This window comes from Micromys minutus, assembly GCF_963924665.1.
Source record: "Micromys minutus genome assembly, chromosome: 25".
Classification (NCBI taxonomy): Eukaryota; Metazoa; Chordata; class Mammalia; order Rodentia; family Muridae; genus Micromys; species Micromys minutus.
In genome coordinates, this window is record NC_137960.1 from 41,171,069 (window position 1) to 41,184,977 (window position 13,909).

A 13,909-nucleotide genomic window follows, 5' to 3' on the forward strand; every position below is an offset into this window, starting at 1 on the left:
AGGTCTCCAGAAGTTCTGTTATTTGGAAATCACTGCACAGTGGCCCGACTTACCAGGTGCTTCCTCACCGTCTGGTACAGGCCAGGTATGTCACAGAGTGCTTAGGGTACCTTCTGTGATGGACACAAATAAACAAATTGTTTTTTCAAATGTAAAATGCTCTCTTTTTAATTACTAAGTTAGGAAAGTTAAACAATTTAAAAATGTAAACTCACAAATAAATCATTAACAAAAAAAAGAAATTAAGACTTCAGAATTGCTAGTCAGTATTAAAAAACTCAATAGAAATAGGAATTGATTTGCTGTTAAACACGTAATTCGAGGTTGGTACAAACAGCAACTAAAAATGTAATACTGTGTTCTGTGCACCCCCGTGAAATGTAAAGTAGTGCATAGTTATTTCCTGGAGTACTCCTGATGCGGAAAATCATTCATTAGCAGTACAGGACATTAAAACACTTATTTTACAATGGGACATGTACAACCCCCCACCCTTGCCTTCCCCCAAATTTTTAGTTGCATGAAAAAGTTTAGTAGGTTGCCATGACTACCGTGCTATGGGTTTAGACCATTTAAATGTGGTTACAAGATTCATTAAATAAAAGGAAAACACGTGAGAACCCTTCAGCATTCATATTGCTACAGGAAGTTGTGTGGTGTCCATCTTGTAGCTCCCGGAGAAGTGGGGCCTGCTTCTTGCTTCAACTGCTCCCTCCTAAGTTTCAAGAACGAATCACAGTTCGCTGGAGCAAAAACTGGCGCTAAGACTTGTGAACTCGGCTCAGGGACCTGAAAAAAGTCACATGAACAATCTACAGGTATGACTGGGAACAAGAAAAAAAAAATACAATCCAAATGAAGAGGGAAAATCATGCTTCGTAGAAGTTTTAAAAAAAAAAACAAAAACAAAAGGACGAGGCCACCGGCTTTCAGGATGACAGCCCTGCTTTCATGGCAGGTTTCTGCCGTCATCCTCACTCTGGTCCTGTAGCTGTGTGCTGGCCACAGTCTCCATGGTAGCACCCACGTGGTGTATGTACAGGAACATATGTTAACATATATATCATATGTATAAAAAAAGGGAAAAAAAACCCAAACACCTGTCCTGATCATTTTTTTGTTAAAACATGAAAAAAAATTTTATTGTTTTAGACAAAGAGGCCACTTTTGGAAAATAATACTTTTTTTTTTAGTTGAATCGGGTGAAGACAGAGTTAAAACCACATAGGATCTGCTTTTCGCTTTTTTAGAAAAGGAGAGCACGAGGGTCGTTGGCACGGCTATTTACACGGAACAGGTTTGGCTTTGACATCACATCGATACAATGCATTTCCAAGTCTGAGAACTAACACGGTTCTGTCTCGGATGCTTCACAGAGGAGGTTCGGACTGGGGGACAAGTGTCGGTAATGAGGGCCGTGGAAGTTCGTCAGCTTCAGAGTCACATGCAATCTGATCCTGGACGGTTCTCGCTGCTCCGGGGCAGCTGGCTACGGAATTGGAAGCTAATGGGGAGGGGTGGGGAGGCCTCTGAAGCGCAGGCTCTCACAGGTTTTCACCGGGCTGATATTGGGGCTCTGTGGCGGTAAAGTAGTCCTCCAGGAAGCCCTGCAAGTACTCGAAAGTGGGGCGCTCCTCCGGATCCTTTTTCCAGCAGTGGATCATGAGCTCGTGCAGGGAGATCGGGCAGTCCTGTGGGCAGGGCATCCTGTAGCCTCTCTCCACCTGCTCCAGCACCTCCCGGTTATTCATGCCTGTGAAGACAAGGCGCAGTGAGAACGGGCTCTTCTACCACGGCGCACGTGGTTACAGCATACGGAGGCCGTCCACTCTCTTAGGGAGGGAACCGTGCCTCTAAGAGGTTATGGCACCGAGAACAAGTAGGACGAAGGGCATGGAGAACTCATAGATGGCAAAGTCCAGACAGTGAGCCCCCAGAGGAAAGAAGCCAGACACAAAAGGCTGCACACGGTAGGATTTCACCTATGTAAGACCCTAGAAAGGCCAAAGGCTGCGTGATAGAAACCAGATCAGTGGTTGCTGCGCACCGGTGGGGGTGGGGCAGAAGGAGCCCAGAGGTGAGAGACACCATGTGTTAAATGCCCACCTTTTCCTGTGAAGGACCAGCAGCAAATATTTCTGCTTGTGTATGCTACATGCAAGCTCCATCCTACTTATGCCATTGAAACAAAGGGTTTAAAACAAAACCAGGTTGGGAATCATGCTCTGCCATGAAAATAATACAGGCTGCAGCCCATGACCCCAGTCTACTATGTGTGAACTATCAAGTTTCATTAGTCAAAACTCACGCAAGTATAGTATATTTTAAAACTAACATTTGTTATGGGTAAACTATACCCCAGCAGAAAGATAAAACAGAGGAATAGGGGAGAGATGGCTTCATGGTTGATAGCGTGTCTGCTCTTGCAAAGTACTCAAGTTCAATTCCCAGCATGCACGCTAGGCAGCCTGTCATTTCAGTTCCAGAGGATCTGTCACCTCCGGACTCAGCAGATACCTGTACTTACATGCATATATCCTTACACAAACACAATTAAAAAGAAATCTTTGGAAGTAGAGAGATGGCTTAGTGGTTAAGAGTACTGGCTGTTCTTCCAAAGGATTCAGGTTCAAATCCCAGCACCCATATGGCCATGAGTTCACGACTGTCTGTAACTCCAGTTCCAGGGACATACATACACCCGCACACAGACATATACGCAGGCAGAACACCAATGTGAATTACAAAAAAAAAAAATAAGATAACGTTGTGTGAACAAAGCACACGAGCACCGTACAGAATGAAAGCAACAGGTCTACGTGCTGAGCTACAAGATCCATTTCCTCATGCTTGGGCGCAGTGTCTGAAGTTCGCCTTCATGCCAGCAGGGCTTGGCACCATCTGGCCTGGTGACCCCACCGTGCTCTGAGGTTTGGGAACTGTGACAGAGTGTCTCCAGGACTTTGCTTGTGGATGACGCCATCATCCCATCTACCGACCTCCCTGCCCCTCTGCAGGAGCTGCCTAATGCTGACTCTCAGGCTGGGCAGCAGAAGGCATCATGGGAGGCTGCTCTTCTTGGCAGTGCAGGAAATACCTTGCTCAGTGTGACTCCCGTCTCAGATGCTTCCAGGCTTTCTCTCTCCCCTTTATTGTTTTCTCTCTGCGCCAGGACCCTGTGAGCCTGTCAGCTAAAATCTTCCCTAACTCCTGACAGTTTACAGCAGCAAGATCTGCTGTGATCTCCAGCACAAGACTCAGGGTTGTCACTAGTAAGGAACCCACATAATATTCATGATGACATCTTTAATTCTGGGGGAGGAGGAGACCATCAGGTCAGAACCTGTCACTTGGCCAGAGGGAGTTCCTGTTTGCCTCTGCAGGAAGCACCCAGCATTCTGGGTTGGTAGGTAATTAATTCTCACCTTAGAAGCTGGACCTATCCTAGCTAGGTCTTCCTGGATGACAACTATTTCAGTCACCTGAATGTCCAAATCTTTGTAGGATGCTTTTTTATTGTCTAGCCTTATAGTTTCTGGTGGTGACAAAATCCAGCATTCCTTTGGCTGTGTCTAAGCAGACCTTCAATATGACTAAACAACTTCACTCTCGCAGGCTAGCCCCTGGCCTTGGGAGAGCTCAGAGTACAGTGTGGGAGTATTTTCTTCTGTTGGATGTTCCCAGCAGCCAACTAGCTCAGATCCTCCTCCAAATGCTGAGGATCCAGGATCTAGGTGGAGAGCTGAAGGCAAGGGAAGGTGTGCGGACTGCAGCCCTTAACTGAGGTGCTCCAGACAAAAAGGGTAAGGGACAAGGCTAGCATTTCCTCAGGAACAGTCCTGAACCCCAGTAAGCTCAGGACAACAGAACACTTTTGTAACTCACTTGGTGGCATAACAGACCTGGACCTGTTTAGGTTTGGCCTTGCTGTATTGTAATGTTAAGTGTGTGTGTATGTGTGTGTATGTGTGTGTGTGTGTGTGTACTGAGCATGTATGCAGTGTATGTGTGTAGTGTGTATGTCTGTGTGTGTAGTGTGTATGTGTGTGTTCAAGACCTGGATTCTTCATGTAGATCTGTGACCCTCCCCAAGTTATTTCTGATTGGTTAATAAAAAAGCCAACAGCCAAAAGCTAGGCAGAAAAGATATAGGTGGGGTTTAAGTTTTGTGGGCTTGGGGTGGAGAACAAGAAGGAATGAGGTGGAGGGAAAGGTGGAGGAGGAAGGAGAAACTGCCATAGATTAGGAAGCTGAAACCATAGCCCCGAGGCTGGCCAACAGGAGTTAAGAGCACCCCAAATGAAACTTAGTAAGTAATAACTCATGGTTATCAATAGGAAAGCTGATTCTAATAGCACAGAGGTTAGGTATCTGTCCAGCTCTAGTGCTAATTGAGACTTATTGTAAATATAAATATGTGTTTGTCTTTTATCTGGGAACTAAATGGTCAAAGGTGGCTAGAGATTAAAATTTTCTACAAACATGAACCAGCCACAAGCCTCCCTGTTGTGAACCCTTCGAGTCCTTCCTCCCATCTCCCCCCAGACTCTCCTACTGACTTATGGAACATGTCAGTGCACTGACTTCTAAAAAAATCCCTGATTCCAATGTGTATTTGCTTCTGGGGAGTTGGGGAGGTTGCTGGCTGAGAAGCTGGGGCCCAAAGCTATCACTGTTCCAGACAGCCTATAGAGTCAAGAACACACCATACACAGAGGGTGACACTCTCTCAAGCAATTCCTCGCTACACAATTAAGTAGATAAACTCTTAGTTTCATGGTGTTTCTGGAACTACACAGCTTGAGTCTGCAGGAATCTCCCTTGTTCTGGTTCCTGCCAGGAGCCCCTGGAGAAAACCAGAGGTATCATAGTAGATTGTCCCTGGAATCTAGGGTCTAGGAAGAAGCTCCAGCCACTCCCGAAATACATCTCTAGGCTTTAGCCTGGCACTGAGTGCCCAGCACAGCATCGCAGAATTCAGTTAAGCACTTTCCCATGGTTCCATGAATCCTTTGTCAGTAAATGGTTTATTTCATTAAAAAAACCAAACTCCTCAAATGGAAATATTTCCTTTCTCTAAACTTTTAATTCAGTCTCTGCCAATGGAAAGTTTAACTGGCCATTTGGGTCAAGCCTATTTTTCCAGTGCTCTTCCCAAGACTTGGACATAGCAGAGGTGACAACCTGAAACAGAATGTCAGATTTGCTAAGAAGGCCTCCTTCCTGGGTAGCTGTAGCCATGGGACGGAGTCATGCCTCAGTATACGCAGTGATGACTGGTCGGACCGAAAGTCACACTGTAACTTTGATAAGAAGCTTGCTACCTCCTTTCCCGAGCACCCCACCCCATTCCATTTCTCCTTTCTTTCCATGTACTCTCTCCAGACTTCCCAAAGTCCAGGGAGAATATGAACAATTCTACGCACGGATTGAAACAGACACATACCAATGACTGCTTTGCCGAAAAAGCAGGCTTTTAGACATGGCAACTGGCTGAGTGACAAGCGCAATGAAGCTAGCTGCCTTCCAACCAACCAGAGGCCAGAATACAATGGGCGGTCCTGCAGACCTGGTACTTCCTCAGCCAACCAGAGGCCAGAATACAATGGGCGGTCCTGCAGACCTGGTACTTCCCCAGCCAACCAGAGGCCAGAATACAATGGGCGGTCCTGCAGACCTGGTACTTCCTCAGCCAACCAGAGGCCAGAATACAATGGGCGGTCCTGCAGACCTGGTACTTCCCCAGCCAAGCAGAGGCCAGAATACAATGGGTGGTTTCCCGACAAACCTTTGTGATGGTTCTGTCTCGGCAAGGATTCAGTGGGTTTTCAATTCATAAACAGTACTATAGTTAAGTACACTATGGTAATCTAAAAAATACCCATTACCCAGTTTGGTCTCAACTCTCTTCTGTGCTCCCACAGTTCAGGAGAACAGCACGTCTCCCCTCTTTCCCTGCAGAGGTCACTCTCCTAGGACCCATGAGTTCACGGATCTCCACAACCTGTAGCTCCTTTCAACTCTTTGGTGATTTCAAACATGGTCATGGCTGTTACAGCTCCAGTCCTTCCGTTCTCACTGCAGCTGCGAGCCTCTGGCCAAGTGACCGAACTCGCTTCTTGATGTTATCACGGTATTACTCTTCCTTTCAAATCCAGACGTTGTGCAGTTGCCAACGAGGACTTTTACATGTATGTATGTCCCCCCCCCCATCCTTTGGGTTCTTGCCTCTCCTTTTCTTGTAGGCATCAGTATTAATCCTTGAGTTGTACAAGAACTCAGTAGAGCCTCCCTTCTTTTTTTTTTCTGGTTCTTGAGGGAAGGAATAAAAGTCACTTCTACAGGCAGACACTGAATGGTTGTCACTTCCTACTCTTGGCAGGGGACCTGATTTGCTCCAGCCCCAGCGTCTCTTTTTCTTAAGCAAACACCTTGCTATCCATTGCTTAGGACAAGGTCTTGGGATAAGGTCTTACCAAAGAAGTATTAACATTTTACTGCTTCCCATTTGTGTAGCTTCTCAAGGTACCTCAGAGCAGCCATAGCTGTAGTTAGGGGTTAATTTTCTCATAGATTTCACCATGGCTGTAGGAATCTGGACATACGCACGGTGTAAATAAATGTTATACCAATGGGGATGATGCTCAGGCTATCTGATATCAAACTTCTTTTGCAAATTGAGCTTTTCATCCAAAGGGAATACTATGCTGTGTACGGATGAGGCCCCTCGCTTCCCTGTATAGGCTCTCTTAAAAACCCATCTGTCCGCTTGCTGTTGAGAGCTGCCACATGGGCGCTGAGAGAAAGGATGGCGGAGTTAATGGTGCTTGCTCAGCAAGCCTGCACTGCACCGAGGAACGCGTTATCAGATTATCCAGTGTTTTCCCTTCTTACGGGAGCAACCGGGAGGCTTTGAGAGCTGCTTCATGGATCAGAGTACAAATGTGGGGCAGAGGCATGCTGACCAGAGGGCACAGGTAGAAATGAAGGACTGACCCTGAGCAGACACAATAATTACTAGTTCTGTTTACTGTTGCCCATCTCTCCCATCACCTGGGGCAGCTGTTTTTATTAAAACCACTGTATTAATAAAATCAGGAAGGACAGCTGGGGAAACTGCAACACACAAAGGTTTATTTGACGTGGATAAAACAGTATTATACTCTCTGGGTGTTTCTTTCCTTGTTTTCTTTTTCTTTACTTTTGGAGACAAGATTTTGCTATGTAGCCCAGGCTGACCTCAAACTAACAGTAATCCTCCTGCCCCTGACTCCCAAGGGCTGGGATTATAGGCCTGAGCTTTTGATAACACAGTATTATAAAGAACTCCTCTGTCCTCTGAAGAGAAAGGTGAAAAAATAGAGGGTGGAGGTACCAGCGCTGGAGGCAGGAGGCTGACCCACAGCTAAGACCAGACAGCAGCAGTGTGCTGCATCCAGGCTGTCCTGGGAAAGGGCCTCGCCCCTTCCCAGTGCCTTCCAGCTTCTCACACAGCTCCTGTCCTCTTCCTCTTATCAGCCATGTCAGCCGAGGGAAACCTTGCAGGGGAGGCAACGGGCATTCGGTGCTCTCTGAAGGAGCACAGTGAACTGAAGGGCTTTGACGCTGAAACCACAGGCCGGAAAGGCTGAGGATCTTGCATGCGCTTGCTCTGCTCAGGTTGGTTGCTCTTAGACTGTTTCTCATGGCCCCTCTACCTGCAAAGTGCAAACTTTCCTGCTTGAGGGAGCGTCTGCCCCTGTCAGCAGCCTGAATGCAGGAACACCTGTCGGTGTGGTCTGTGCTTACACAGGGGGAAGGCAGAGCTCTTTACGGAGGTGCTAGCAGCTTTGCTGGCTTGCCCTACCTCTCCACACCATTACCAAGTGACTCGATCTGCTCAAGGAAGTCAAGCAGCTGACACTTGCTGAACGATTTGAGGGCCCATCAAATGTATGGATAAACGGATTTGCTTAAGAGAGCAGCCCCACTCTGCTGGACCCTGCCAGCACACGGCAGCTGTCCAGTCCAGGGCACAGTATGGCCAGGACATTCTGCCTATCGGGTTACTGGAATATGAAATTTGAACATGGGGTCAACTTCCCAGAACTTTGGGGACAGATGCTACCTTGTGGCTAGGAACGCTCACACTGTGTTAGCCGTATGTGAGGATAACCAAGCAGTTTGAAGGCTCTGTAAGCTATGGGCATTAAAAAAATTATAACATATGAGTTTTCTCTTTTTAAATGTAATTTTCTCCCTCATTTGATTCATACATTCCTTTATTTGTGTCTACAGAGTCTACTGTGGGCAGACACTGCTGGGAGTCAGACATGGAAGTGCCCTGCTCCTCTCAAGGAAGGTGGAGCTTCTGGAATTCCAGACAGAAGGAGAAAGAAAAGTGCTTAGGAGACAGAGGCAGGCAGATAGATTGCTTCTGGTGTGAGGTCAGCTTGGTCTATGTAGTTGGTTCTAGGCTAACACAGTGAGGCCCTGTCATAAACAAATTTCCCCATGTGTTCAAGAGATAGAGACATCGTCAGTCAGATCTCCCCGTCAGCGCCACTCACTTCTCACACAGTGAGAACACACTCACGTCTACACCTAAGGCCCTGGGGACATTGCAAAGAGGGGGCAGAAAGATTGTAAGAGCCAGGGGCTGGGAGTTCTGTGAGGTTGTGTCTCCTAGTCATATCAGAAGCTACACCTGTAAAGTCTCACCAACATCACTGCCTAAGCATGACCTAAACAAGGAGGCCACCAATGGACATGCCAACTGAATGGGAGAAAAGCCCCATGAGGCCTGAACCCTATCCAAAGAATTATAGGCAATTGGATGAAGTTGGAGCTAGAGGGGTGGCCCTTCCCAGGGAAAAGCACACCACCTAGACATTTAGTGTGGAATCGCCAGCCCCGAAAACGTAACCTAAGTAAGACTGTACGTACTCAACAGGCTATATTTAGAAATATATATGTATGTCTATTCAGACACATCTATACATGCAGTATAGATGAAAAAAGAGGTGGTAAATCTGAAGGAGTAAGGAGGGACAACGGGGCAGGCTTGAAGGGAGGAAAGGCAAAGGAGAAACATTGGAACTAGAATACAGGCTCAAAACTAAGCAGCAACAGAAAGAGGATTGCTTGCTTGCAATCCCTTTGCCCTGCCCCCACCCTGGAGGTGTGCACAGTGCCTCATACACCCACCTGGCCCTGTCTAGCTCCTATCAGCTATACTCAGCGAGAACCTCTTAGTGAGCCACGCTGTCGCCATCTCCTAACCACGCTCCTCCTTTGCTCCACTCAGCGCTACCAGCCAGCAGTGTAGTTCATTGGTTTGTGCTGCGTACCTTCTTCAAGACGAGTGTTCCTGAGGGAGGAACTCTCACGTTGCTTCACTGCTGCACTCCTTGGGTCTGGAAAAGCCCTCGATGCAGAACAGGCGCTCAGTGAGTACTTGTGGATGAGGGAGAGCCGATAAGGTGCTGTGCAGGGAGTGGCCTTCTGGAGTTACCCAGAGGGCAAAGGGAAGCCCTTGGCACCTTTAACCAGCACTAGAGTGGGAGCATTTCTGTTGCAGTCAAGGACAGGAGGGTGGAGGACGAGGGGAGGAAGGGAGAGACCGGGGCAGGAAGTTTCATTAGGAGGTCACTACCCACTGGTGACAGCTGGACAGAGGCAGTGGCAGTGATGGCAGTGGGGGGAGAATTGGAGAAAGCTTCTGGAGGTGAAATGTCATATTAAAATACAACGGTTCCATGCGTCAAGCTCAGGAACAGCTTTGGCACAGGCACTGCCATTTTCCACTTATGAGCATCCCTTAGCCTGAAAGCAATTCCACTCTATGCAAAGAACTCCGGACACCCTGCAGACACAGTAGGCTGGACCCCATGGAGGTGCACAACCAATGGTGTCCATCTCTGTTACCCATCTTGGAAGCGGGTGGGCTCCTGGCCACGCCTTTGACCTCAGGACAACATTTCAATTTCCTCTAAGGCTTCAAGGCCCTTGCTCTGTTTCTTGTGTCCTCTCCTTCCTCAGCTCTGGTCAGTGCATTGTGTGTAGCCTGAGTGTACACAGCTCTGCTCAAGTGCTAATCTGCCCTTCTTGTGGCCACGCCTCTGCAATCCTCAGTTCTCACTTCTCAGGTTCACTTCTGCGCTCACTTCCGTGCTGGGTGGGGATGTCTGGGCAGCTCTGCCAAACTCACTTGTAAGTCAGTTCCCGCCTCCTTTCACGGTCTGTCTCAAGCCAGAGCACCTTCCGACTGACATGGGAACAAAGGGCCATTCTCAGGTATGAAGGAACCCAGAAAGTTTCCCACTACCCACCACTACTGAGAAGAGAATTACCTGGAAATACATCCTAGGCAACTGAGAAATTATTGTGTCAGAGTGCACAATGGAGGTATCTGATAAGCAGAGACTGGGACTTTCTCCTGGACTCCCACCAGCAGGGAATGAGAGATCCAGTGCAGGAGAGTTGAAGGGAGGTGAGTCCTCAGTACAGGCTAACAGACTGGGCCACACCAACAACCATGGCGACACGGATAATGCTTACTGGAAAGGATTGTGCCCCGGAACTGCTATCCTCTGGTAGGTTAGCAATCCTGTAATTGCGATCTTCTCCCTTAAAACTTTCTGTCCCATTCAGAAGTACAATTGAACATGGTTATAGCTGAGTTAAGAATAAGACTTAGCAGTGTCTGTGGCTACGAGAACGGGTCTGGGATGGCCCTCTGTTGTAGGGGCTCCCTGGGCTATCAAGTGAACCTGCCGGGCTTCACTGTCTTCACGGCAGCATGCAGGCAGGTTCCTCATAACTGGCTCCGCCCCCTTTCTAAGACCACTAAGCAGTTCACCCCATCCATCATCTCAGACCCCCCTACAGCTCAGTAGGGTCTTTGCAGCTTTTCTGGGTGACAGACAGGCCATCTTACTCCATGGTCATCCCTTCCCCACGGCCCATGCAGACAGGTGCATTTATGGAAGCCTGTGACAGATCAGCTCTTACTTCCAGGCATGAACACACTGTGCTGGACCCAGTTCCCACTGAAGGCCTCTGGTCTCCTCATGGGTCTCTCAGTGCAGGGCCTATCTCTTATCTTTTATCCCTGCTCCTGCCATATAATGAGAGTTAAGGTTGGGGAGCACACACATTACACACGTCTGCGTAATCCATCCTCCATACATGGGGAGCACACACATTACACACGTCTGCGTAATCCATCCTCCATACATGGGAAGCACACACATTACACACGTCTGCGTAATCCATCCTCCATACATGGGGAGCACACACATTACACACATCTGAGTAATCCTTGGGCACAGTAATGCTCCGCGGGCACAGGTCTATTCACTGGTTCACCATTTCCCCTCCAGCTCTAACAGTACCTGCTTGGGGACAGGAACTCATCAGTGCCATCCGAGAGCTGAATGGCTCACTTGTGCTGTTCCCCAAGGGAACAAACGCTAGGCCAAGTCACACAGAATGATACTGAGGAAATGAATCCACTCTAACTTGTATACCTACGTTGTTTTCTTTGTGCTAAAACCCAACCTGACAAAACCCTGGTCTCCAAATATTTCTTCTTCTGAGCCCCCACCTGCACGTCTTTGTCTTGGCCTCCGTGTTTGTGTGTGTGTGTGTGTATGTGTGTGTGTGTGTGTGTGTGTATGTGTGTGTGTGTGTGTGTGTGTGTGTGTGTGTGTGTGTGAGACCCAGGAACAAAAAGCTTTGTGTTACTGAAAGAGAAGGCTTCATGGAAATGCAAAACAACATTAACCTTTTCCCGTGATTGCTTTTAACACACTGGGTGTCTATAAACCTGGGGAGATCAGGAAGAAATTAGTTCAAAATGTAGACAATAATAATTTTTTTTTTTTAAAAAGGTGCCTTCTCATCTTTAAAACCTGGAGATGGTATATTTTCATCCTTGAGAAGCAATTCAAAAGCACCCATGCTGGGCCCTACCCCCTCCTGGGCAGCCCTTTCTTCTCTGCCGGTGGACTATTCCCAGAGTGTCTGCCCACTTGTGCATGCCGGAAGCAGCCACAGCAGCAGCAGCAACAGCATCAATAAAGTAGACTTATACACCCACACCTCCCAACGCCCGGGCTGAGGCTTCAGAGATTGGCACTGTTAATTGTAACTCGGTGCCAACCTTCCCCCTTAGAGGTCTTGAGGCTGTACTAGCCTAGACAGAGAGGCTCTTTATGAACACTCCTCTGTTCTCTGACGATGACCAGAAACAATCAGACAAAATGAACAAAGGGATTACAAATTAATCGGCTCTCGCTGGCTCCTGACTGCAGAGATACGATTACAAGCCCAGGATTTGCAAGAGACCTACATTCCTCATTAATCTCTGCTATCGGTTCCATCACTGTGGGCTTCTCCTTTTCTTTCTTTTTAAAAGCTCCTTTTTAAAAGACAGGGAACAGAGAGAGTGCGCTAGCTATGCTCTTCCTCTGCTCGGCGGTAACTGAAAAATATGTCCTTAACATTTCACAAAGCAGTCCCTGCACTGAAACCAGTAAGTGTGGAGGTGAAATGGTGCGTGCCCTTTATGTCCTGTCTGGCTAAGTTAATGAATTTAAGCATGGATAACCTTAACCCACAGCTTCTTCAGAGAAGGAGGGTCTGATAGTCCAGAACAACCGCAGGCTCCTTCAGGACGCACTCCCCCCCTTTGTGTCTTTTGGTCATTCAGCCACAGGCAGAGAACCGGTTGGTCAGTCTAAACGGCCTTTCCTGTATCTCTGCTCCAGGGCCATCTGGAGCTGGAGACTTGGAGAGAACAGATTCTGGCATCTTCCTGCCAGGTTTACTCTGTGGGTCAGTGCTACAGTGTGATCAAAAAGCAACAGGAACTTTCCTCCTTCTCTTTCCCAGACATGCCTACAAGCTTTATTTGGCCACAGGCTCTGCCAGTGACATTTCTGCTGTGGGAGCCATGATACATGCACCTACCGAGACAGGACAAATTCCATGACCTATGGGAACCGGAACATTTATACCAGCTGCTTAGCACATTAAATTTGGTGCACAGGTCGTAGCAATTCTTAGTTCTACATTCCCCTGGCTAAATACCTTGGCAGAAGGCTGAGCACAGGGCTTAGAGAGGCAGCTGGGCAAGACTCCGGTAAAATGAAGCTAAACAGAAACCACCAGACACCCGTTTCTCAGGTTGGCGTCCTTACCTGGGTATGGCACTCTTCCTTTGGTGACCAGCTCTGTGAGTAAGATTCCGAAAGACCACACGTCAGACTTGATTGTGAACCTTCCATACAGGGCCGCTTCAGGGGCTGTCCACTTGATGGGGAACTTTGCTCCTGTAGAAAGAAGACCCGGTTACTCAGGAGCTGGAGAGCCTATGCTGGGTGAAGAGGGAAGCCAAACTATTGGGAAGTCATCTGCAGGGGAACAGGGTGGGAAGAAGATGGGGGAGGAATATCGGGTGCTGTGGTGACCTACACCTTGGCCTGGCTCAGTGACTTTAAGCAAATCACTTTAACTCTCCCTTCAAAGAGTTCGTCTTCAAAACCTTTAATATGTCAGTGAAGAGAAGAGCTAGTTTCTTGAACATGATTCCATGATCACACTGAATGGGATGTGCTTGATTTGGAGTACGATTCCTGACATGGGGTAGGTGTGGCCTTACTGATGGAATATATCACTGTGTTTTGAGGTTTCAGAAGCCCAAGGCAGGCTAGTGGCTTTCTTCCTGCTGCCAGGATGTAGAGGTCTCAGCTACCTCTCCAGCATCATATCTGACTGCACACCCTCATGGTTCCCACCAAGATGGACTAAACCTTTAAACCATAAGCCATCCCTGATTAAATCCTTTCCTTTATATGAATTGCCTTGGTCATGAAGTCTCTCACAGCAACAGAACGGTGCCTAAGACAGTGTGTGTGTGTGTGTG

General features: G+C 47.8%; 1 protein-coding gene across 1 annotated transcript in view; it reads right to left on the reverse strand.

Moving 5' to 3' along the window:
* Positions 1–254: 254 nt before the first annotated feature.
* Positions 255–13,909, reverse strand: part of FYN (FYN proto-oncogene, Src family tyrosine kinase) — a 182,313-nt gene continuing 168,658 nt past the window's right edge. The window contains exons 13-14 of the mRNA XM_080937860.1: positions 13,185–13,316; positions 255–1,753 (exon numbers count right to left, since the gene is read on the reverse strand). Of these exons, the coding sequence (XP_080793986.1) occupies positions 1,545–1,753; positions 13,185–13,316 (341 nt within the window). The 3' untranslated portion in view covers positions 255–1,544. The remainder of the gene's footprint in view (positions 1,754–13,184; positions 13,317–13,909) is intronic.